This window comes from Bos indicus, chromosome 1 (genome assembly GCF_029378745.1).
Source record: "Bos indicus isolate NIAB-ARS_2022 breed Sahiwal x Tharparkar chromosome 1, NIAB-ARS_B.indTharparkar_mat_pri_1.0, whole genome shotgun sequence".
Classification (NCBI taxonomy): domain Eukaryota; kingdom Metazoa; phylum Chordata; class Mammalia; order Artiodactyla; family Bovidae; genus Bos; species Bos indicus.
In genome coordinates this window covers 128,632,864-128,659,814 of record NC_091760.1, presented here as the reverse complement: position 1 = coordinate 128,659,814, position 26,951 = coordinate 128,632,864, and the positions used below count along the sequence as shown (strand labels likewise).

General features: G+C 42.2%; 1 protein-coding gene across 1 annotated transcript in view; it reads left to right on the top strand.

Annotated features, from left to right (window-relative positions):
* TRIM42 (tripartite motif containing 42) overlaps positions 1 to 26,641 on the top strand; it is a 30,509-nt gene extending 3,868 nt beyond the window's left edge. The window contains exons 2-5 of the mRNA XM_019968017.2: positions 1,920 to 2,620; positions 10,951 to 11,774; positions 15,821 to 16,045; positions 26,167 to 26,641. Of these exons, the coding sequence (XP_019823576.1) occupies positions 1,920 to 2,620; positions 10,951 to 11,774; positions 15,821 to 16,045; positions 26,167 to 26,253 (1,837 nt within the window). The 3' untranslated portion in view covers positions 26,254 to 26,641. The remainder of the gene's footprint in view (positions 1 to 1,919; positions 2,621 to 10,950; positions 11,775 to 15,820; positions 16,046 to 26,166) is intronic.
* Positions 26,642 to 26,951: the final 310 nt, after the last annotated feature.

Genomic DNA, 26,951 nt, shown 5'->3' with positions numbered 1-26,951 from the left:
TTCTGAATTCTCTTGCTATCTCTCTTTATATCACACCCTGATTCTCAGAGTCCCACCTAATCAAACTGGAGTAGTCTATACAGCTGCCATATGTAAAACTAGCCTGCTTCTCCAGGTGACCCCTTCAGAACCTGGGTAGGAGAAAGCAGAGAGGCTGGGAAAGCAGAGAAGGAATGAGACTGAAAACATTGAGGCTAGCAGGCTTGGATACCAGCATCCAAATCTCCAAGAGAGAGCTTCCCAGGTGCCCAATTCTCCATAGGGACACTGTCACCAAAAAGCCACTCCATTCCAGTGTGTTTGGGCATCACACTTGACTGTCTGGGCTCTGAGACCTAGGTCCCTGGCTAAGGGAAGGGGGAAGAAGCCAGGGGCATATAGGGACTGCAAAAAGGCAAAAGTAAAAAAAAAAAAAAAAAAAAAACACAGGCACAATGTCAAACTCAACCCCCAGACATCACTAATACAGAGGATAAGAGAGATCGGAATAGTCACAAATTAAGTATCTTATCATACTTCCATCTAATTCACTTATTTTCACAAACTGCTTCTGCCCTGACTGTAGTTTCTTAGAATATGCACTTGAATTTTACACTTACTTCATCCACAGTTCTTATATGAAATCAGCCTCAGATATTAGATAAAGCTTCAACACACACACACAGTAGAAGCATACACTTCTCATAGACTTGACCATTGTTTTTCTCTGCTGTGGACATGGGCTGGCTAGGAGCAGAATGAAGTCATTACAGTGCACATTTATTGAATGCTTACTATGTCCAGGCAGTTAAGCACTTATCATGGATTATCCCATGGAGACTTTAAAATCCTCATGAAGGAAGTAGTATTGTGAGATTTGATTTATAGAGGAGGAAACTGAGGATGAGAGAGGTGACGACACATCTCAATGGTGCAACTCCAAAGCAGTGCATTCCATCATGTGCGACCTTAAGGGGGCCTCTACCTGCTTAAGTCACAGTTGTGGTCTGATCATTAGAACACTCAAGTTCTGGGCTTGGCTAGGAGACTGACCTCCTTGTGTCCTGGGAAGAACGCTTTGCCCATGTCTGTGTTCCCTCTCACACATAACAATAATAATGTCAGTGCCCTCTAGGTAAAACCCACGAAGAACACACCTGTAGCTGGAGGAGATTGGATTTACTGTCCCACTGAAACAAGAGAGAGATACACCATGAGCAAATGTGAGTTGTCTCAGTAGGAAGGCATCACTAAGTTATTACAGGATTTATGCTCGTGGTAGGTGAGGACACAGGGGTAAATCTTCTATTGGGTATCTTAATAAATCTTGCATAGAAGATGGAAATAACAGGGTTGAGCCTGTTATTGGTTAAAAAAAAAAAAAAAAGCAGCAGTCACTTCTTTTAATCAGGACAGGGGATGTTTGGTGATTTTTGTGGTTTGGACAATGTTCTTGCTTCTGAGTTCAAACATGAGGAAGTGATTTGTTTCTGCTTTGCTTCACCACAGTCCCAGAATGGCCTTGTCTGCTGTGGGTGTTCTGTGATATTATCTATGGCCAACAGAATTCCAATACCCAGCTGAAAGTGCCTGCCCCTCTGGGCTGTTTTTCTCTTGCTCAAAAATAACAAGCAGTTGCATATCAGGTACAGCATTCCAGGGACTGCTCAAAGGCCATCCAGGTTTTCAGTTCCATTTAAATTTTCTCAAGAAGCCCCATCAAGTGATTCTATAATGAGGAGACAGACAGACAGAGGTAAATTAACTTAAATGCGTGAGCCCAGCTAAAAGATGGTGGAGGCGGGTTTAGAACCAGGTTTGCGGACAACCCATGCTCTTCCCCCATCACACCGCGCTGCGACTCAGTGATGCACCTGTTCCTTCCGAGAGGGAGAAACGGAGGCCGCCTCCTGAGTTCGCACGCTTGCTTCTCCTTGCAGCTCCAAGACGGCCCTGCGCATCGGGAGCAGCGACACGCAGCTGGAGGAGGTGAAGATGATGCCGACGGCCAACAGCAATCTGGTCAGCCACCTGTCCTGCCCCATCTGCGGCCGCCTGCGCCTGCACTCCTTCATGCTGCCCTGCCACCACAGCCTGTGTGAGAAGTGCCTGCGGCGGCTGCAGAAGCATGCCGAGGTCACCGAGAACTTCTTCATCCTCATCTGCCCTGTGTGCAACCGCTCGCACTGCATGTCCTACAGCCACAAGATGCAGCTACCCGAGAACTATCTGCGCGGCCGCCTCACCAAGCGCTACATGCAGCAGCACGGCTACCTCAAGTGGCGCTTCGACCGCTCCAGCGGGCCCATTGTCTGCCAGGTCTGCCGCAGCCAACGCATTGCCTATAAGCGTTGCCTCACCTGCCGCCTCAATCTGTGCAACGAGTGCCTCAAGACTTTCCACTCGGACGTGGCCATGCAGGACCACGTGTTCGTGGATACCAGCACGGAGGACCAGGACGAGAAGATCTGCATCCACCACCCGTCCAGCCGCATCATAGAGTACTGCCGCAACGACAACGAGCTGCTCTGCGGCTTCTGTAAGACCTCCCTCCACAACGGCCACGACACCATCAGCCTCATCGACGCCTGCTCGGAGAGGGCTGCCGCGCTCTTCAGCGCCATCGCCAAGTTCAAAGCAGGTCCTGATCCCTTTTTCTCCCTCCACTACTCCTAGTTCAGGAACTGATGGGGAAGGTGATTTGGGAGGATCTGTTTAACAGAGAGGCTTAGTTCCACCTGGTGGAGGGATCCAATCCCTGGGAGACACTGAGCCAGTCTGCAAATCAGTGGCCTGGTATTTACATCTAGCAACTACTGCCAGCCATTTAACTCCCTGTGCCTTGGTGTTCCCAGCTGGAAAATAGGGATAATAGTGTTACCAATGCAAGTTCATGTGCCCAGCACACAGTGAGACCAAACAAACCAATGAAATGTTGGAGTTTGGAACAGAGAAAGGTTTATTGCAGGGTCATGCAAGGAGACAGGTGGCTCCTGCCCCACCCAACTCCCGAATTCTCCAAAGGCTTTCAGCAAAGTACTTTTCTAAAGGCAGAGTAAGGGAGGGGCAAGGCTGGGTGCTGCAAACTTCTTGGTGTCTATATCCTTTGTTCTTGCAACTGTCCACCTAGATCAGGTCACCATGTTCTTGCAAACCTGCAACAAAACAAATGTCATTCTCTGTTCTGCGACTTTTAATCTCTATATGAATGGACTCTTGAAGATCCCAGTCTTGAGAATAGGCTATCATTTATATTTCAGGCTACAGGCAATATTCTTTTACAAAATGTGCAGAGTCAGCAGGACTAAGCACAGGTTAACAAAACACAAAACGAAAGGAATAGATTAAAACATTAATGGAAAGGCTAAAACGAAAACAACAGATCTAATATGGAGTCAGATTTGTTCTTCCCTGTTGCAATAGTAATAACTCCTTGTGAGGATTAAATGAATTACTCTATCTTAAACACATAAAAACAGATCCCACACACAGTAAATGCATAAAGATTCTATCATCTTGGTTATAATTTTCATGACCTTGGGCCTCATATTTGCTCTTTGGAGAATGAAGGAGCTTGATCCTGTAGTATTCTGAAGTTCTGTGAGCCTGTCTAAGATATTTTGTCCTTAAGGATGGATTTCTTGCAGTATTTTCTCAATTTTAAGAATTGGGAAAGAATTAAGTGATATTGAGAGTTACCTCTATTTTCAATTTCCCCCAAAGCTGCAAGCAGTAAAGTAAATGAACTGGTAGCAAATACCCAGAGATAGCCAATAATGTTCTAGTCCACAGCTTGCTATTCCTCTGCATACCTACTCATGGTATATGTAAATACTACATATACCATAGTTGTAGTTTCTTTTTTTTTTTTTAATTTTCCAGGCAAGGATACTGGAGTGAGGTGCCATTTCCTCCTCCAGGGGATCTTTCTGACCCAGGGATGGAACCTGCTTCTCTCACATCTCCTGCATTGGCAGGCAGATTCTTTACCATGAGTGCCACCTAGGAAACCCAAGTGTATCAATAGTTCCTTCCTTTGAGTTGCTTCCTAAGAAGTTGTAGTTTCTATAAGGGAAACTGACTCAAGTTCTCATGATGGAACCCGGTACAATGATATTTTACAGATATCAGCAAAGAGCCCAATAATTTCTGTGTGTATATCCACCAGGGTAGATAAGAGGATCTCATTGACACTTTCAGGCCCTTTTTTTAAAATATAAATTTATTTATTTTAATTGGAAGCTACTGCTAAGTCGCTCCAGTCATGTCCGATTCTGCTCGACCCCATAGACAGAAGCCCACCAGGCTCCCCCGTCCCTGGGATTCTCCAGGCAAGAACACTAGAGTGGGTTGCCATTTCCTTCTCCAATGCATGAAAGTGAAAAGTGAAAGGGAAGTCGCTCAGTCCTGTCCGACTCTTAGCGACCCCATGGACTGCAGCCTACCAGGCTCCTCCATCCATGGATTTTCCAGGCAAGAGTACTGGAGTGGGGTGCCATTGCCTTCTCTGAATTGGAGGCTAATTACTTACAATATTGTATTGGTTTTGCCGTACATCAACATGAATCCACACAGGTGTACACGTGTTCCCCATCCTGAACCCCTCTCCCACCTCCCTCCCCTTACCATCCCTCTGGGTCATCCCAGTGCACCAGCCCCAAGCATCCTGTATCCTGCATCGAACCTGGACTAGCAATTTGTTCCATATATGATATTATACATGTTTCAATGCCATTCTCCCAAATCATCCCACCCTCTCCCCCTCCCACAGAGTCCAAAAGATTGTTCTATACATCTGTGTCTCTTTTGCTGTCTCGCATACAGGGTTATCATTACCATCTTTCTAAATTCTATACATATGTGTTAGTATACTGTATTGGTGTTTTTCTTTCTGGCTTACTTCACTCTGTATAGGCTCAGTTTTATCCACCTCATTAGAACTGATTCAAATGTATTCTTTTTAATGACTGAGTAATATTCCATTGTGTATATGTACCACTGCTTTCTTATCCATTCATCTGCTGATGGACATTTAGGTTGCTTCCATGTCCTGACTATTATAAACAGTGCTGCGATGAACACTGGGGTACATGTGTCTCTTTCAATTCTGGTTTCCTCAGTGTGTATGCCCAGTAGTGGGGTTGCTGGGTCATAAGGCAGTTCTATTTCCAGTTTTTTAAGGAATCTCCACACTGTTCTCCATAGTGGCTGTACTAGTTTGCATTCCCACCAACAGTGTAAGAGGGTTCCCTTTTCTCCACACCCTCTCCAGCATTTATTGCTTGTAGACTTCTGGATCGCACCCATTCTGACTGGCGTGAAATGGTACCTCATTGTGGTTTGATTTGCATTTCTATGATAATGAGTGATGTTGAGCATCTTTTCATGTGTTTGTTAGCCATCTGTATGTCTTCTTTGGAGAAACATCTGTTTAGTTTTTTGACCCATTTTTTGATTGGGTTGTTTATTTTTCTGGAATTGAGCTGCAGGAGTTGCTTGTATATTTTTGAGATAAGTTGTTTGTCCGTTGCTTCATTTGCTATTATTTTCTCCCATTCTGAAGGCTGTTTTTTCACCTTGCTTATAGTTTCCTTTGTTGTGCAGAAGCTTTTAATTTTAATTAGGTCCCATTTGTTTATTTTTGCTTTTATTTCCAATATTCTGGGAGGTGGGTCATAGAGGATCCTGCTGTGATGTATGTCAGAGAGTGTTTTGCCTATGTTCTCCTCTAGGAGTTTAATAGTTTCTGGTCTTACATTTAGATCTTTAATTCATTTGAGTTTATTTTTGTGTATGGTGTTAGAAAGTGTTCTAGTTTAATTCTTTTACAAGTTGTTGACCAGTTTTCCCAGCACCACTTATTAAAGAGATTGTCTTTTCTCCATTGTATAGTCTTGCCTCTTTTGTCAACGATAAGATGTCCATAAGTGTGTGGATTTATCTCTGGGCTTTCTTTTTCTTCACTGGTCTATATTTCTGTCTTTGTGCCAGTATCATACTGTCTTGATGACTGTGGCTTTGTAGTAGAGCCTGAAGTCAGGCAGGTTGCTTCCTCCAGTTCCATTCTTCTTTCTCAAGATTGCTTTGTCTATTTGAGGTTTTTCGTATCTCCATACAAATTGTGAAATTATTTGTTCTAGCTCTGTGAAAAATACCATTGGTAGCTTGATAGGGATTGCATTGAATCTATAGATTGCTTTGGGTAGTATACTCATTTTCACTATATTGAGTCTTCTGATCCATGAACATGATATATTTCTCCATCTATTAGTGTTCTCTTTGATTTCTTTCACCAGTGTTTTATAGTTTTCTATATATAGGTCTTTAGTTTCTTTAGGTAGATATATTCCTAAGTATTTTATTCTTTTTGTTGCAATGGTGAATGGAATTGTTTTGTTAATTTCTCTTTCTGTTTTCTCATTATTAGTGTATAGGAATGCAAAGGATTTTTGTGTGTTGATTTTATATCCTGCAATTTTACTATATTCATTAATTAGCTCTAGTAATTTTCTGGTGGAGTCTTTAGGGTTTTCTATGTAGAGGATCATGTCATCTGCAAACAGTGGGAATTTTACTTCTTCTTTTCCAATTTGGATTCCTTTTATTTCTTTTCTGCTCTGATTGCTGTGGCTAAAACTTCCAAAACTATGTTGAATAGTAGTGGTAAAAGTGGGCACCCCTGTTTTGTTCCTGACTTTAGGGGAAATGCTTTCACTTTTTCACCATTGAGAATAATGTTTGCTGTGGGTTTGTCATACATAGCTTTCACTATGTTGAGGTATGTTCCTTCTATTCCTGCTTTCTGGAGAGTTTTTTATCATAAATGGATGCTGAATTTTGTCAAAGGCTTTCTCTGCATCTATTGAGATGATCATATGGCTTTTATTTTTCAATTTGTTAATGTGGTATATTACATTGATTGATTTGTGGATATTGAAGAATCCTTGCATCCCTGGGATAAAGCCCACTTGGTCATGATGTATGATCTTTTAATGTGTTGTTGGATTCTGATTGCTAGAATTTTGTTAAGGATTTTTGCATCTATGTTCATCAGTGATATTGGCCTGTAGTTTTCTTTTTTTGTGGCATCTTTGTCAGGTTTTGGTATTAGGGTGATGGTGGCCTCACAGAATGAGTTTGGAAGTTTACCTTCCTCTGCAATTTTCTGGAAGAAAATTTGAGTAGGACAGGTGTTAGCTTTTCTCTAAATTTTTGGTAGAATTCAGCTGTGAAGCTGTCTGGACCTGGGCTTTTGTTTGCTGGAAGATTTCTGATTACAGTTTCAATTTCCATGCTTGTTATGGGTCTGTTAAATTTTCTATTTATTTTTTAGGCCCTTTTATCAGTGGGAATAGCTTCCTTGAACAGAGGCCTACTTTACCCAAGCCATTCAGAAGAATTGCCTAATCTTTTCAATAATCTTATAGTACAGGCATTAAAATTCCCTCCATGGATAAGACAACTGGTGACCTAGTCTCTCTGAGTCCAAAATTTGTGTTAATTCCACAGCACTCATTTGAAAACCTACTCTGCTAAACAGTGGCCAGAATCTAAAGACAGAGAGACTGAAAAACAACAGCGACCACCGCCACCACCTGCGGCCTGCTCCTCTAAGTGGTGGCCTAGAGTCAAGTGACCAGGATGCCCCAGATCAGCCTAGCTCCTCCCTTGTCAGATATTTCAGTGTCCATAGAAGCATGTCTGAACAGATGACAAGGGGGCAGCTTTCCTCTGAACTGCACAGAAAGGTTCCATTGGACAGAGAGGTGGGTCAGAGACAGACCTTGCTAATTATGCCTCTCAGGACATCTCACCATCTTGTTTCAGGAACACCTTGATTTCTCAATTGCTCCATGCCTAGAAACATGGTTTGTCAATGGACATTTATTAAGTTTGGGAGCAGCACCAGGGAAGCCCTTATATTAAAGAAATCCTACAGGAGCCATGTTGCCAGGCCAGTGGAAGCCCCACTTGTTCCTACTGGATTTTTTTAAGGTGGGACCCATGGCCGGAGCTTGACTGGATTCTCCAGAGCCTCAGCTTAGGGAAAGGGATGCTGCATGTAGCCTGCTATGGGCCTCATGCAATCATAGAAAGCCTGGGTCTTTAACAAAGTCACGCTGGGATCATTTTCTCAAAGTCCGGGACACCTGAAAAACAAGACAGTGAAGAGACATCGCTACAAATTCCAATGAGCCCAGCCACTGGGAAAGGGCTACCTTTATGGCATATCCATTCAGACATAGGGGAAAAATTGAGCCTGTCCATCCTTGTTAAAAAAAAAAAATTTTTTTTTTAAACCAGGGCTCAAACTTATTCTTAAGGACTCAATTCATTTTCAGGGAGGTGCTGTAAATCTTCATTGTTAACAGATCTCCACATAATTTAAAATCAGGTGATCTGAGACCACGCTTTGAGAAGCTCTGGGCTCTGAAGAGAAGGTTCAGTTTGGGTTGATGCTGTGCAGTGTCTGGCTGCTCAATGGGACCAGTGGGAAGCTTTACTAACATCTGATATATGCATCCTGTCCCCATAGAGGTAAAGGCTAAACAATGAGGATTTTTCAAAACTCCCATGTAATTCTAACGTGATACCAGTGTTGAGAACCACTGGCTTAAAGGGAGCTCAGAAGTCTAGTGCCTTGTTTCTCAAAGTGTTGTCCAAGTCCAGCAGCATAGGGATCACTTGGGATCCTATTAGAAATGCAGAGCCTCAGGTCCCACCCCATCAGAATCTGCATTTTTAATAAGACCCCCTGAAGGTTCCCTGGATTAGATTCTAAATCTAGCTGCAGACAGTCTCACCTGGATTCCTAAGCCTCTGCTCAGCCTGATTCACTGAGCAGGTAAAGTTAAGAGATTTCTCTTTTTCTTTAAGTTTCCCAGGTGATTCTGGTGCTCACAGTGAGCTGAGAAGGGCAACTGGGGCAATTAAAAACATAAGGCTCTGGGGTTAGGCAAATAGAATTAGGGACAGGCCCTGGTTTCCACTTGCCGTGTGACACTGGACAGTCGTTTAACCTCTCTGAGCCTTAGTGGCCTCTATAAATGGAAATGATGTCTTCCTCATAGGAAGTTATATGCAATGTATAATAATATATGGATATGATTCAAGGTGTAATACATGATAATGTATGGATTGGATCTATAATAAATGTTTAATAAATAGTAGTTAATTTTAAATACAGTGCCTGAAAGAGACCTTGCTCTGAATTTGTTCTAAGAAGAGCTCTTGCAAAACCACATTTGGTTGTGGGGGGGGGAGGGGGTGGGTCGGGGGAGCAGGTAGTGCTTCTGGTCTCTCCTCTCTTCTCCTCTCCTGATAACCCCCCTTTCCCCTCGTCAAGATATTTTTATCTTGTCTCTCTGGACTCTGCTCTACAGATACCTAACTAATCCCTAATAAAGCAAGGAATTTCCTATTCAAATATCTTTAACAATGAGTAACTGCTGAAGAGTCAAAGGAACCAGTGCATCATTAAGTGGAATTTCTGGGAGCCTAAGTCACAAGCAGGGCTTGCATGTGGGAAGGGCAGGGAGCATTTCTCAGCACCACTGCAATCACATCCTGATACTCCCCTGTTCAGCCCCCATCTGTATTGCCTCTCCATCCACCCTTCTGAGCCAGTATGAGGAAGGAGGTGGGCAGAGGAAATGAGGGCCTCAGAAAGTAGACCAGAAAGCAACACTATTGACATTCACCCTGAAGATGTGAGAAAACACAACAGAATGGCTTACACTCAACAAACACCTTTCTAGCACCTCTACATATCCTAGTCACAGTGGTAACCAAGACAGTTGTTGTCCTGTTCTCACAGTCTGCCAGAACCCTAGGGTTTAATGCACATCATTGTCACAAAGGCCACCACCCACAGAAATCCAACTTACTGTGGATCCAGGACCATGTTACCAACCAAGATTTGGTCATCCCCACGGCCGAGTAAAATCTGGAAAGGATTATAGCCCATCAATTTACTGCAGAGTCACCCTTTCCTGGAGAGGACCTTACCTCTAGAATAGGCCACAGAAGGTTAACCTGTATTCAAATTGCTGTCAAATGCCTAAAACCCTGTAAAGCCAATGAAGTTGCCATTTCACAGACAGAGGTGGGCCACATGCTCACCCTGCCCTGGCATCCTCTGCACTGCAGCATCATTGGGTTTGTGCATTCCTGGGGCATCAGTGGTCTCTCATACTCATATCTATATCCTTAGAGCTTAGAAAAGTATATGATGTGGAATAGATGTCCCATAAATAGTTGTTGAACAGTTGAGTGGACTTAAAATCCAAATGCCATGTCAAGGCTGCAGGATGAACTTGGTTTTCCTTGACTTGTAACAGCAGACCCTTTCTGGAAAGGAACTGGGAGGTGGGGTAGGCAAGACAGGGAGTCCAGTTGAACCCAAGAGAGTCAAAGCCCCCAGCAGAGGAAAAGGACATGTCAAAGAGAAGCCACAGTGAAGGGGAACTTTGCTAATTTGCCACTATTGTCTAGGGCTGGGTTTTGGTGAATGAGACAAAGCAATATTTAGAAGTAGTCATCAGAAGTTTTTTTTCTTCTCCCACCCCTGCAAAAGCTTAGGCTTTCACATAGGGAAAATCCACCACTTTGTGACATCACCTCTTCTCAAGTCCAACTTGCTAACAGGTAAAGTTGAGTGAAAACTAATATCAAGGGTGGCCTTGAACTTCCACCTTTAGACCCAAGGCTATAAGAATTATTAGATAGAAGTATTCCAGGGAAGGCTGGCTGTCATACCCAAGGGAAATGTTAGACAAAGAGGAAGAGAAGGGTGTGTGGAGAGGGGCCAGAGTCACTTTATAAACCTATACTAGCATCTTTCAGCCCAGCAACAAGTGGTTTTCCTCCCTTTTCACCTACTTCCTTGGAGCCCAAGTTAGTTTGCCACTGGCTTTGATATCTGGGGAACTGAAAAATTTAACTGAAGTAACTAACTTGATTGTTTTGCAGTCCGCTATGAAATTGATAATGACCTCATGGAATTCAATATTTTAAAAAACAGCTTTAAAGCTGACAAGGAGGTAAAGCGAAAAGAGATCAGAAATGGATTTCTCAAGCTGCGCAGCATTCTCCAGGAGAAAGAGAAAACCATCATGGAGCAGATAGAGAATCTGGAGGTATCCAGGCAGAAGGAAATTGAAAAGTATGTGTACGTCACTACCATGAAGGTGAACGAAATGGATGGCCTGATTGCCTACTCCAAGGAGGCGCTGAAGGAGACAGGCCAAGTGGCATTCCTGCAGTCAGCCAAGATCCTGGTGGACCAGATCGAGGATGGCATCCAGAGCACTTACAGGCCCGACCCACAGCTCCGGCTACACTCCTTGAACTGCATGCCCTTGGACTTCGCTGAGCTCTCCAGTGCCATTCACGAGCTCTTCCCCACAGGACCCAAGAAGGTGTGTTCCTCTGGGGACTCCCTGCCGTCCCCCTATCCCCTGCAGTCAGAAATGATGATCGCCAGGAAGGTCACTTTCAGCACCCACAGCTTCAACAACCAGCAGATATACCAGCGAAGCTCTTCCTTATTGTCCTTCAATGCCCCTGCCTGTGAGAAGACCAAGATAGGTCTGGAAGCCTATGGGCGAGCCCAGTCAGCTGCACCTGCCAAGCCCACAGATGGCCTCTATACCTACTGGAGCGCAGGGGTAGAAAATCAGCCTGTGCAGAATAGCAATAGCTTCCACAACTGGTACTCATTCAACGATAGCTCTGTGCAGACTCCAGGCCCAATTATTATCTACCAGACTCTGGTGTATCCAAGAGCTGCCAAGGTAAGAAAGGCTCTGGGCCCCGTAGGAAAGATGGGAGGGTGTGAGCTATGGCATGGAGGTGGGTAGTCAGGAAAGTTTGCACTTAGTTCATTGACCACTCAGATATGGTCACTCAGATCTGTTCCTCTGGACTCTGTGTGGTCAGTCCGTTAAGAGCCCGAGATTGGCTTAAACCAAACAATGTATTTAACTCATAGCCAGATATGCATCTGAAAGCCCCAATTCCACTTCAAAGACAGCTTCTCTATTGAAAGAGACTGCAATTTGGGAACCAAAGTAACTTGAAGAGACTGCTTGAAGAGGGTAATATTTCCCAAAGGAAAGCCTGTAACAGTAGAAAGAGAACAGAAATTGGAATTAGAAAAGCAGGCTCCATGATTTACCAGCTGTGATTCCTATAAATTGCTACTTTTTCTATAGAAAATATCTAGACTCTTCATGATTTGGAAAGATTAGAAGGATAATCCCCAATGGAATTCCAGTTCTTATCTCCTGAGATTCAGCTTTTTTTTTAGTGAGGGAGGGTATGTATCTCTCACAGACCTCTACAACTGCCATCACTCAGCGTCAAGGGATGTGACTCTTCCTTGACCTTCTTGGCCTAATATGAACAAATAGCCCATCTCTTAACATTCCTTTCAAATCTAGCTGATTGAATCTAAACTGAATAGTTTATATAATGTTCTATTGGAGAAGGCAATGGCACCCCACTCCAGTAGTCTTGCCTGGAAAATCCCATGGAGGGAGGAGCCTGGTAGGCTGCAGTCCATGGGGTCGCTAAGAGTCGGACACGACTGAGCGACTTCACTTTCACTTTTCACTTTCATGCATTGGAGAAGGAAATGGCAACCCACTCCAGTGTTCTTGCCTGGAGAATCCCAGGGATGGGGGAGCTTGGTGGGCTGCTGTCTATGAGGTCCCACAGTGTCGGACACGACTGAAGCAACTTAGCAGCAGCAGCAGCATTAGCATCCAGGGAGGAAAAAATGTATTCTATGAGAGCATATCTTGCCTCCTCTTGGGGCCACTAGAGGGACAATTCCCAAGCCAACCCATGGCCTGCTCCCATGGAGCAGAATCCACCTTCAGTCCTCATGATCTGAGAGCACTCACAAAGACACTTAACGTCCTTGAAGCCTAAACTAGTGGTTCTCAAACATTAACATGTGCCTGGGAATCTTGTTAAATGCAGAGTCTGCTTCAGTGGGTCTCAGTGGGGCCTGAGATTCTGCACTTCTAACAGACTTCCAGATGTTGACATTGCTGCCAATTAGCAGACCACACTTCAGTATCAAAGGATGTAGAAACAAGAAAATTAAAGGGAGACACTGACCAAGCCTTACTTTTTTACTCTCCTGAAACATCATAATCTATGTTTTGGCATTTATAATTGGCTCCAGGAATGACCTTATGTTGCAAGGTAGAACATACAGAACATATCCTCCCATGGGCTGTCAGACACAGCAAATGTATCTCTGCCCTTCACGTAACAGGTCCCCACAACAAAGCAGCTGAACCTACACTTCCAAATGATACTAGATCAGCAACACCTGCATGTATGTGACATTGCGTCAGGGATTGCGTTAGGTCTCATCTCCACGAAACTCAGACCACTTGAGAGGTTGGCAAGATCCAGCTCTGGATGGGAACGACTGGTGATGTTTGCCCTATACTTGAGCTTGGAGAACAGTCTCCCTATGCCACCTGTAAACGGTCCCTTGATGAATTCAAGAAAGGAACGTACATAGGAAAGCTCAGTGAAGTCACTGACTCTCAAAATAGGACACCTAAACCTACTGCCAGACAGTGGTATTTGGTGTAAAAATATCATTTTTTTAATATTTTCACCTGAATAGGTGAAATGCACCTATTTCAGGATCGTGGGGAATAGTTCACACAGGAATCACAGTGCTCAGGGATACAGAAGTTGAAATCAGTATTGGCATGTCTCTTGAGTGATGATTGACTAACAGTTCTCTTTTGTTTGGGGATATTTGGTTTTGTTTGTTTGAATTTACTTGGAGTATAGTTGATTTACAATGATTTTTTAGTTTCAGGTGTACAGCAGAGTGATTCAGTTACAAACACACATATATTCATTCTTTGTCAGATTCTTTTTCATATAGGTTGTTATGGAATATTGAATACAGTTCCCCGTGCTATATAGTAGGTCCTTATTGGTTATCTATTTTATATACAGTAGTGTGTGTGTGTTCATCCCAAGCTCCTAATTTATACCTCTACCCCTACACATTTCTCCTTTGGTAAATCTTAAATTTATTGTCTCCTTTTGGCACAGGAAATACTCTGTAAGTTAGTCTTATGAGTTGTCACTATGTATCTTAAAAATCTTAAAGAGTTTTTTATAAAAACTCCATTTTATTTCTAGAAATCCCTCTTGAAGAAATTACTAAAAACTTGATGAAGATCCATGCCCCAAAGCGTTCAATGCATCATTATTAGAGTGTAAAATTAGAGACAACCTAACTGTTCAACTATAGAAGGACTAAATCATTTATGGGGCAATTATTAAAATGGTGCTTTAATGAATTTTTAATGATATAGGGACATATATAAAATGCAATAAGTGAAAAAAGCAGGAATCAAAGCAATATAATCCAAATTACATACATTTTTGTATTTGTGTGTATTCTAAAATTGGAAAGAAATAATAATTATTAACTGAACTCTGAGATTATAAGAGATGTTTATTTTATTTCTTATACTTTTTATGTGTTTTCCAAGTTTGTATTTAAAATGAGTACACTTTGGTAATCAAAAAATGTTTAAAAACTTTATACATTTATATGACTTATTAATAAGTTGGGCTTTTTACACTTTTAAAAGTGTAAATATATAAAAATAATTATAAAGTAATCATACAAATTCATAGCAACTTTAAAATATGTATACTTATAAGAGTAGTTATAAATTAACTTTATTTTATACACAAAATTTTTATATTTTTAATTGGTGGATATTTGCTTTACAATGTTGGTTGATTTCTGCCATACAGCAGCGTGAATAAGCCCTAAGTATACATACATCTCCTCCCTCTTGAACCTCCCTCCCACCCCAACCTCCATCCTACCTGTCTAGGTCATCACAGAGCAACTGGGCTGAGCTCCCTGTACACACAATAACACTTAATTTTATGAAAATTTAAATAAAGTATGCAATGTATGTTTAAAAATAGTTATTATAAAATACTTATACATCAGGCACAATCTACTAATTAACACTTGTTAATATTTCTCTTCCCAAGAGTTGATATTTTATGCTTTGAGTGTGAAAATATATTCTCCATTACTTGGATGAGTAATTTCACCTCTTTGCAACTCTTTTGTATATAAATGAAGGGTTGAAATATATACACTTTTCAACTTCTAGTTGAAATTGCTAAATGTAACCTTTCTGAGCTCCACAGTAAAATGCCTACATACATAGTCAGCGACTCAGTTGTGTCCGACTCTGCAACCCCATGGGCTACAGCCCTCCAGGCTCCTCTGTCCATGGAATTTTCCAGGCAAGAATACTGGAGTGGGTTGCCGTTTCCTACTCCAGGCATTCTTCCTGACCCAGGGATTGAACACACATCTCTTGTGTCTCCTGCATTGGCCGGCAGGCTTTTTACTGTGGCGCCACCTGGGAAGCCCCCCACTGTAAAATGGGATAATAAAATTTCCCTCTGAGGGAGTTGTGAGGACCACATGAGTCAGGCCATGTCTGACACAATCTGATGCATAACAGATGTTCAGTAAATGGTAGACACTTTGGTTAGTGGTGTTCAGAGGGTAAGATCACCTCCACATTGACTGACAGGAACAGAAGCCAGAGGAGCATCCATCTGTTCTTAAAATGCATAGTAAACATCATGTCAGGACTCATCACCCAGCCTTTCAAGACTGTTGCACAAGGTCTTCAGCAGCTAGAGGGACTGAATCAGTTTAAACTTACCCCATGGGGTCAACAACACCGAGCTTCAAGGAAAAAGAAAACTGCATGGTGTCTGCTAATACCCGACTAATACATCCACTTCTTCCTAGGTTTACTGGACATGCCCAACAGAAGACGTGGACTCTTTTGAGATGGAATTCTACGAACTCATTACTTCCCCTCCTAACAATGTGCGGACAGAGCTCTGTGGACAAATTCGGGACATAATGCAGCAGAATCTGGAGCTACACAACCTGACCCCCAACACCGAGTATCTGTTTAAAGTGCGAGCCATCAATGATAATGGTCCCGGGCAGTGGAGTGACATTTGCAAGGTACTGTACACATTATTTCTCAGACAGATGTTCTTGATCCACTTTGGATGCACCTGTCAGGATGATCGCGAGATCATGGAACTCACCCTGTGACAGGCCCCTCTACTCCCAGAAAACTTACTACTCAAGGACACAGAGAGGGGCCCTGGCCTCAACCAACTTTGCCAATGAGGCCTGAGAATCATCACCTCAGTCTGATTCAGAAAACATTCGTGCCAGGTATCAGGTTAGGATGTAGAGGTGCCAAGGAAAATAAGACATAATTCTTGCCTTCAAGGAGCTCAAAGTCTAGAAAACAAATAATCTTGGTGTAAGAAGGACAAAAAAAGTGACACATTAGCCCCCGTGGTGACTCAAGCAAAGATAGTGTATCAGATTTAACCAATATAAATACAGGATGCATGCAATGAATAAAATTTTTAGTGTTAGTGTATCCCATGCCATATTTAGGAAATACTTATACTAAAAAATGTATTTGTTGTATATCTGAAAGTCAAGGAGTTGCCAGTGAGCAAGCCAGGAAGAATTCCAAAAAAGGAAGGGATAAGATTATTCCTATCTTTTTTTGTGATGCAAGGCTGGTTCTTCCTTTTATCTCCAGGGGAAATACATTCAGGGGCATAATTTTATTGATATTCAAAGGAGAAAGGGAAGAAAAATGCCAAGACTGCCTAGAACTATCTTACTGTACAATCATGATAGTGCTCTTAGGAATCAGTAAATTATATCTTAATCAGAGATTCTTTAGAAGTAAAGAGAATAAATCCATTCCTTTTGACTTTTGAAAAGAGAAATTTATAGTGCAGAGAGAGAGGACTCTCATGAGACCACTTCCAGGTGGGACACACACCTGATACACAAGAAAACTGGCAAGTCATCAGTTTCTCTCAGTCTCTCCATCAGCATCTCTCGTTCTACTCCCTCCCACACACACCCTCCTTCCATCTCTGCTTCTGTCCACATCTGCACCACTGTTAGCTAGCCCATCACTTCTCCTCCCCTAAATTCAGCTTGCATGTGGTTTTGGAGGTTTGTGGTGCAATCCGTGTGTGACCAACACAGTCTGACTAGCTCCATGCCCCTGGACTCAAGAATCTGACTGGTTGCTACCTCTAGTGATGAAAGGAAGTGGGAGGATTGTGCTGTTGCTCATTACACTTGAAACAAGTCTCCTGGGGGATGGGGGCCGTCTACTCCACCCCGATGCGATGCGCTGTTTCTGGAGCACAGCACCCCTGTGCATCCCCTCCCCCTCCACGGAGGTCAGATACTCACACGGGAAGGCAGAGTGACTGATGAGAAAGTCGCCTGGTTGCTCCCCCTGTTAGACCCCAGCCAGGTACCCTGTCGGTCAGTTGCCCCACAGCCCAGTTCTTGCTGGTACCCTTCTCTCCAGAGCAAAGAACACCCTCTGCTGCTGCCACATTTGACAGCAGGTCCTTTTGACTATGGATTTTTCCTTCAATCTAATTCCTCTGCCTTCTCATTTTTTAGAAATTCCTCTGAAATGTCTTGCCCATGAAGGGCACTCAGTGCTGTTATTGGTTTTTTTTTTAACATGTATCTTAAGTCATTTTTAGATGCAAGGGACAAAGATGTGGGTGGAGAGACCAAAGAGTGTCAGCCTTCCTTAGGTAGATATTTTGTCATCCCTCTTACACTCTGAACTGCTTGAAAACAAAATTCACATTTAATTCATCTTTCTTTCTCCCACAATGCCTACCAAAGCACTGTGCATAGAGCAGGGTCTTAATGGTTATTGAATGAATACACGAGTGAAAATGTGACCAAACAAATAAATATATTAAAAAATGTCTACATAAAAGAGAGAGGAAAGAAACTGATATGTAAAATTAATAATTGCAAACTACTGGAAGAGGCCTGAAAGTTGTTATGTGCTATTTTACAATCAATTGAGAAGCAACATCCCCCTGAAACTGTTTAGGTCAAGCGTTTGCTCTCCCTATAAAGGAAGAAAACTCATTCCAGTTTCTTTTCTTTTTAATACAATTTCTAAATAAGCAGAGCACTAATTAATGAGCTTTACTGGAAGCTTCATTTTTATCTGACTCACAGAGCTGCAATATAGATTTTTCCTTCAGAAGTAATTCTTCCTCCTTTTTTGTGATTATATTAGCATTCCAGGGGAAACTCAGCTTTCCTTAACATTTGTCATGATTTGCATAAGTAAAGGCTTCAGTAGCAAATGAAAATAAGATGGTGTGTTTGAATGACATTTATAAAGCTTCATAAAAGTAATGACTTCAGCTCTTTCCTATAAAATCGAAATATTTTTCCTTCGGCATCAGTACTATGCAGGTATTCCTGAAAGGTTTCATTTAAAATGCCGTAATGAGGCAGCAGAATCATTTCTTATCCAAAATGCAATATTCCCATCCTTTTGTTAAGGAAGTGAAATAACACCTTTTATATTTGATTTTCATAGTATGTGGCTTGTTGATTTTATTTTTTAGGGATTTTATTTGCAGTCTAATACATGAAGCATGAAAATTAACTTTAACACTTTTTAAAGGTCTCATTCATTGCAGGCTGACTCTGTGTCCAACACTGTATATTCATTATCAGTGATCATCCCAGCCGCTCGAAGGCAGGCAGTTACTGCCTCCAGCTTACAGAAGAGGAAACTGAGGCTCAGACAGGGAAATTGACTGGCCTCATGTAACCCGAAGGAGTTGAGTGGGAACCTAGGTCTCATCCAAGGCAGGAGTTCTTCGTCCCATGCACCATAATCAGATAATCAGATGCAGTGAAGTCTGGGCAGGGTGGGCTCAGCCTCGGGGACCTGGCCTCACACTCTGGAAGGATGCTGTCCAAACAACAGCAGTGAGTGGGACTTTTCTTTACGAAGCAAAATCATACATCAGAAAGAGTACTGGGCTTGAGCAGCGTACCCGGGTCCAAGCCCCAAGTCCACTAGGCAGCGACTCAGTGAGGACAGGCATCATGCTGTCTTGCTCACCCCTCCTGGCCCCTAGTTCCCAGGTGAGAGCTTCTAACATCCAAGAGCTTCACTGATGTTTGAGAAGAAATCGAGACGTGGTTTTGGACCAATCATGTACTCTGTGGGCTCCGTCCCTCCTCCTGCTCTTCCTCTAGACCACTGCCCCCATTCTCACCCCATTGTCTCCCTCTGACTTCAAATCTCCAGGGAAGTCTTCAAACTTCTGGGAAGTCCTTCCATGACAAATCTAACTTTTCCCCTGTGCCTTGGTTTCCTATTGCTCCTGTAACAAATTGGTAGCTTAAACAATACAAATTTCCCTCTTAACTCACAATTCTGGGGATCAGAGATCTAAGGTGTGAGCAGGGCTATGTGATTTCTAGAGGCTCCAGGGGAAAATTCATTTCCTTGCCTTTTCAGGCTTCAAGCAGCTGCCACATTCCTCGGCTCATGGCTTCTTCCTCTATTTTCAACACTAGCAACTGTAGACTGAGTTCTCACATCATCATCTCTGTGGTTCCCTTCTGCATCTCCCTCTTCTACTTTGAAGGACTCTTGTGGTCACATAGATCCACTTGATGATTCAATAAATCCCTCTATCTTTTTTTTTAATAGTTATTTATTTGGCTGCACTAGGTCTTAGTTGCTGCACATGAGCTCTTCAGTCTTTGTTGCAGTACACAGGATCTTTAGTTGCAACATGTGGGATCTTGTTCACTGGCCAGGGATTGAACCCAGGCCCCTGCATGGACAGCGTGGAGTCTTAGCCACTGGACCACCAGGAAGTCCTTAATCTCCCTTTCTTAAAACCAGCTGACTAGCAACCTTAGTCCCCCTTTGCGAAGTAACAGGGCTTCCCTGGTGGCTCAGACAGTAAAGTACCTGCATGGATTGTGGGAGACCTGGGTTCAATCCCTGGGTTGGGAAGATCCCCTGGAGAAGGGCATGGCAACCCACTCCAGTGTTCTTGCCTGGAGAATCCCATGGATAGAGGAGCCTGGCAGGCTATAGTCCATGGAGTCACAAACAGTCAGACATAACTGAGTGACTAAGCACACACAACACAGCCATGTAACGTGACATTCACAGGCTCCTGGGATTTGGATGTGGGCATCTTTGCGGGGAGCATTATTCTGCCTACCACAATCTGACATAAACCAGATTTCCCAGCTTACATCAGGTCTGAGGACAGATATTCAGGCCCCAGAATAATCACAAACTGGTACTGTTCTGTGTCATTCCCTATAGTTCTTAAGGAAATGCACCAATCCCTGTCCCCACCCATACTCTCAAATTCCTTCTCAGTCTGTACTGGGTCCCGCCCCTCAACTATGCCTCAGGTGTGCTCAGGAAGTGGTCCTGCCAGCTACCCTGAGTACCCACAGGGCTGCTTCCTTCCTGCTCAGGCTGCACTTAGGCTGGAAGTCCAGCCACAGAGCAGGGCTACCTGGCCTTCCTGGACATGTTCAGTTTCACAAAAGCCTCCTTCTGGTTTTCCTTCTGTCCCTACTGCAGACACCCTGCCTTAGGGTAACACATACATATTCAGGGGCTGGGGTTAGAGGATAATTTGAGTGACCAACACTAGTATGCATTTGAAATAACTACCCTGAAGCTACCCTCTCACTCACCCACATACTCACAGTGACTCCATGCCCTGAAATGAAGTTGAAGTGGTTTACATGCTCTGTCTCCTTAGAATTCATTATTTTCCAAAGGGCCCCTTGATGGTTCATGTAAATAGAACCCTATTAGTCCCTTCCTATTTTCCATTTTCCCTGCCAATAAGTTAGAACCCTGGAATGAGTATAATTTAGGCTCAAACCTGATATATCATTTTTTTTTTCCAGCATGTTTTTAAATTTTTATTCCTTTATTTCTCATGTGTTCCCCATCCTGAACCCTCCTCCCTCCTCCCTCCCCATACCATCCCTCTGGGTCTATCATTTTTTAACCTCACACACAGAAGGTGGAATTAGTCAGACACCTCAACCCATGGTCCATTACCAACATGGGTCTATTTAAGGCCCTTTTCTTTTTGTTTATTTGATTTTTTTTGGTATTAGGGGGTGCTTTTGTTCTTGAGAGTTATGTTTTATTGGGCAAAAAATCTTAGGACTTCAAGCCCTTTCTTATTTATGTATTTAATTCCTTTTGTGACTATGCTATGCTATGCTAAGTCACTTCAGTTGTGTCCAACTCTGTGCGACCCCATAGACGGCAGCCCACCAGGCTCCCCCGTCCCTGGGATTCTCCAGGCAAGAACACTGGAGTGGGTTGCCATTTCCTTCTCCAATGCATGAAAGTGAAAAGTGAAAGTGAAGCCGCTCAGTCGTGTCCGACTCTTAATGACCCCATGGATTGCAGCCTAACAGGCTCCTCCGTCCATGAGATTTTCCAAGCAAGAGTACTGGAGTGGTGTGCCATTGCCTTCCCTCCCTAAATATCCATTCCAGTATGTTTTCTGTGCATCTTGTTGCTTTTATGTGTTCTTACATGGTGTGTATTTTTTTGAATGTTATTAATTTACGCAAACATCATGGTGTTACATAACTTACTGTGTCTTACCTTTTTACTCTGAACACTGTTTTTATGAACCACCCATGTTGTTGGGCGCATTTAGCCCCTAACTCCTAACACTGCCCCATCCTTTACAATAAGCTGGTGTTCACCACGTTTTACCTGTTGACTCAGCAGAATAGATACTCAGGTGACTTCCAATAATGCTCGGTGAACAGCCTTATTCATATTTTGTGGGTGGGATGAGGATGTGAGACTTTCTCTGGGACATTTTATTAGTTTACTAGAGTTTGTCACATTAGATGTTACTAATTGGCTTAAACAACAGAAATGTATTGTCTCACTGTTCTGGAAGCCAGGAGCCCAAGATTAAGGTATTGGAGGGTCTGGTTTCTTCTGAGACCCTTCCCCATGATTTGCAAATGTCTACTTTCTCCCCACCTTCTCCCTGTGAGAAAAGACTCACAGAGTTTTTTCTCATGCAAGTGCACCTCAGGTGTGCCTCTGTGTGTCCAGACTTCCTCTTCTTATAAGGACAGTCACATTGGATTTGTTGTTGTTTTTCAGTTGCTAAGCCATGTCTGACTCTCTGTGACCCCAAGGACTGTAGCACACCAGGCTTCCCTGTCCTTCACTGTCTCCTGGAATTTGCTCAAACTCATGTCCATTAAGTCAGTGATGCTATGTAACCATCTCATCCTCTGCCGTCTCCTCTCCACCCTCTTCTCCTCCTGCCTTCAGTCTTTCCCAGCATCAGGGTCTTTTCCAGTGAGTCACCTCTTCGCATCAGGCACCCAAAGTATTGGAGCTTCAGCTTCAGCATCAGTACTTCCAATGAGTATTCAGAGTTGATTTCCCTCAGGATTGACTGGTTTGATCTCCTTGCAGTCCAAGGGACTCTCAAGAGTCTTCTCCAGCACCACAATTCAAAAGCATCAATTATTTGGCGTTCAACCTTCTTCATGGTCCAACTCTCACATCTGTACATGACTACTGGAAAAACAATAGCTTTGACTATATGGACCTTTGTCAGCAGAGTGATGTCTTTGCTTTTTAATACACTGTCTAGGTTTGTTAAGACCCTCCATCATGACCTCATTTTAACTTAATCAACTCTTTGAAAGCCCTGTCTCTAAATACATCACATTCTGAAATACTGAGAATAGGACTTCAACATAAAAATTTTTGAAACAATTCAGCCCTTATCAGACATATACCATGAGTGAAATTGCTGGGGATAGAGTGTGTGTGTACTTGATCTGACTGGATGCATGTACATTGCATAAGGAGTGAATGAGGGTCCCTATATCCTAGACCCCACCTAGCCCATTACCATTTTGCTAGCCCAATAGGTAGAAAGTGCTGTCTCCTTATTATTTAAAATTTCATTTCATAGGCTTGTTTTCAGGATTCCTTCTTCTGCAGATAGCCTGCTAAATATCATGTACTCATTCTTCCACTGCATTTTTCTTTTTCTAGATGATTTGCAGTATGACCTTGTATATTCTAGATCATGGTTTTAGATACTGCTAATATCTCCTCAGTTCTGACATTTGTCTACTAATGTCTACTTTGTCACTTTGTTCATTGTGTATTTCATGAAACAGCAGAAATCTTCCATTTTGATGTGATCAGTGTCACCAGTTATTTTTTTCATGGTTTGACCTTTTGAAGTTTTGTTTAAAAAGTCCTTAAGAAGGCTTATATCACAAAGGTAATCTTCCACATATTCTTTTATTAACTTTAGTTTGACCTTTGAAATTTAGGACTTTAATCCATCCAGAGTTCACCTTTGTGTGTAGTTCTAGGTATGGACGTTCTACTTTTTTGGACATTGAATGGGTCAGTTTTCCCAATATCATCTACCTAGCAATATCCTCTCCATTAGAATACAAAAAGGATGCCAGTTTGATCTTGTATTAAACTGCCATATATTCAGAGGCATTTCTCTGAGCTCTCTATTGTATTCCATTGGTCTGTTTGCTCGTATGTCAATACCACACTACTTTATTGTTGATTTCAGCTTTGTGTTATGTCTTAATGAACTGCTAAGGTAAGTCTCCCTATTGTCCTTCTTTCTTTTTTAAGGTCTACTTAGTTAATAATAGAAATGCATTCCTTTACATGAAGCATGAAAATTAACGCTTTTTAAAGGCCTCATTTATTGAAGGCCAACTCCATTTTGGAGTAAGTAAATTGAATTCCTAAAGAAAAAAAAGAAAGAAAGAAAAGATAAAATGAGTAGAATTCAGTTGGGGAAGCATTGAGTCTCTACTTTGGAGACAATATTTTTGTAATAGTTCTGATTTTTGTTCAAATCACCTCCTGTGTGCTTTATTAAGGTTTTAAAATTCTTCTTGTAGAGGTACTACATGTTTCTGGTTAAACTATATATTTTACAGACTTAGTTTATATTATTAATGTTATTTTTATTTAATTATATTTTCTAATGTATTGCTGGCTTGGAAAAAAAAAAAAAAACTACTGTGTTGATAGGTTAATCATGATTCCAGCAATCTCAATAGTGTCTCATTATTCTGAGAGCCTATCTGTTGATTCTGCTTTTTTTCCCAAGCATAAGATCATATCAGCTATAAATAATGATAGTTTTATCTCTTTTCTTGCAATTCTTGAACATTGATTTCTTTTTCTTTCCTTATACCTTTGGCCAGGGCTAGGGGTCCTGTAGAAATGGCAGTTGCAAGAGTTGATGTCCTTGTCTTATTCTTAATTTTAATGTTTTTGCATTGAACCCTGATGGTTTTTTTATTTAGTTTTTGGGATGTATAATCTTTATTAAGTTAGGGAAAGTTCTGTCTACTTTTAAATTTTTGAGAGCTTATGCAACTTTATAATTTTTTAAATCATTGAAGATAATCATGTGATTTTTCTCCTTTAAGCATTAATGAAATAAATCACATTAATTTTTCTGATGTTAAACTCCACTTTAATTCATGGAATAAACCCTCTATGATCATGATGCATTATTTTTATAATATACTTGGTTTTAGTTAGCTCATATTTTGCTTTGGAGTATTGCATCTATGATCATATATGAACCGGACCTATACTGTTTTGCTTGTGTGGTTTTATCTGCTTCTAGAACCAATATTTTACTAGCTTGATAAAATGAGCTAGGAAACTATTGCTCTTTTTCTATTTTCTAAAAGTACTCTTTTTCAAAAGTTTGATAGAATTGATTTGGAAAGCCATCTGAGGTTTGGGGGCAGGGGAAGGCCTATCAGCTATAATTTCAGTGTCTTTAGTACCTCAAGTCCTCTTCTCTGTTTCTTCTGTCCTGTTTCATCTGATCCTCTTGTTCAGAGACACACCTCAGTCCCCACTGCCCCATTTACATGTCGTACTCAGGCTTTATCTCTGAAGATCCTGTCCTTTATGACAGAGCTTTTGTAGGATTTACCCCTATTTTTATGAGTCAATTCTCAACCTGTCACAACACTGTTATTTCTTCCTCATTGCCCCCAGTAGCTCTGTGTGTGTATCTTACACATTTATATAACCCTTATCAGGGTTATCTCCAAGTATTATTTCCATTTGTATCTAGGGATGGGTAATCTAACACCATACATATAATCTTTGTCTTGCATGAAGCCTTGTTTTCTCTAAAACTAAAAATAAATTTTGCAAAACTAGAGAGCATAATGGTAATAGTGTCCTTTCCCCTTGAATACAAACATAAAAATCTTTATATAGACAGACTCTGTGCTTTGTACAAACATTGCTCTTCACAATCCAAACTGCACCCCCACTCTACCTCCCCCATGAGTCCTGATCCATCAAGACTGAGCTCATTTGTCCTGTGTGCTGTCTATCACACCCGGATTTTGACCTCACTCCCTAAATGCCTTCTTAGTAAATGTGTATTGGGAAGGAATAGAAATGCCATCAGGGCAAGATCTGGGTAAGTCTATCATGCTCAAGGTAAGGCATGGAGCTCCACATCTAAGCTGAGTTGGTGAGACTTCTAGGAAAGTCCTGCTACCCAATGCAAGCTGCCTTTTCTAGGGAGCACTGACTATGCACTGTGGTCAGGGATGGTATGAAGCATCAAAGAGAAGCGGTTGGCAGATGTACAAATTATGACTCTATTCACCTTTCATTCAATTTTCAAGACACTTCTCTGTACCATATCTGATGTTGGCAATACAGAGATGAAAGATTGTCACTGCCTCCACATCCCAATCAAGGTGCTCACACTCTGGTAAGAAAATGAAACACACTCGCTGAAATGAACAAATGATAAGAGCTGTGACAGAAACAATTTCCATGGGTTGGGTGGGGAGCACCCTGGGGCTACTTTCTGGTGAAGCCTACCTGGGTCACAACCTCAACACAATAATCAGCACTCACTTCTTGCCTTAAAGAAGTGGGACCTTCTCTGTGAAATCCCAAACCCACCACATACTAGCACTGAGACTTTAGGAAATCTACCTGGTTCTTCTGAGCCTCAGTTTTTTCATCTTTGAAATGGGATCAACGGCACCTGCCTCATGTGATTGTTGGCATGAGGAGCTAATCAGATAATGTGTGTAATGTCTGGCCCGCTGCAGAGGCCAGGCTTCTGGGAGCTGCTATGTCCCTTGTGGTTGGTGCCAGGGCTCTCTGCTTCTGATTGCAGGTGGTAACACCAGATGGGCGTGGAAAGAACCGAGCTAAGTGGGGCCTGCTGAAGAATATCCAGACTGCCCTCCAGAAACGCTTCTGAGCAGCCCCGCAGAGCAGGCAGCAACCTCAGAGATGCCACACAAAATAGACATATAGGACACACACATATGTAAAAGTATTTTTCTCACCACATTCTTCATTGAGGTTGTAGACAATATTCCCTGGACCTCTGAGCCATTTAAGCAGGAGTCTACTAAGAGCTAATAAAAGGAAATGTCTTGGCTTACTGTTTGCTCATTAAATTGAAACTAAGATACAAAACAGTCAGCAAGTCAGTATGTTTTATTATCTCAGGTCTAACCCTAGGCTCAGAATTCTGCAGTGTTTTGTGGGAGGCAGCATTGGTTAAAAAAAAAAAAAAAAGTCACTCTCTTTGAAGTCAGGTCCCTGGGTGTGCATTCTGATCCTGGCCTAAGTAGTTCTAGTTACTAGAACTAATGTTTGGGCAAATCACTGATGGATGGGGAGGCAGAAGACGTAGGAGACACAGGTTTGATCTCTGGGTAGGGAAGATTCCCTGGAATAGGAAATGGTATCCCACTCCAGTATTCTTGCCTGGAAAATTTCGTGGACAGAGGAGCATGGCAGGCTGCAATCTATGGGGTCACAAAGAGTCAGACATGACTAAGCACACAGCACATATGAACATATGCCTATCACTCCCTTCCTATTCAGTCTGTTTTAATATGAAAAAGTCAATATTGTTAGAATGCACTTCCTAATTATTGAGCCTGGACT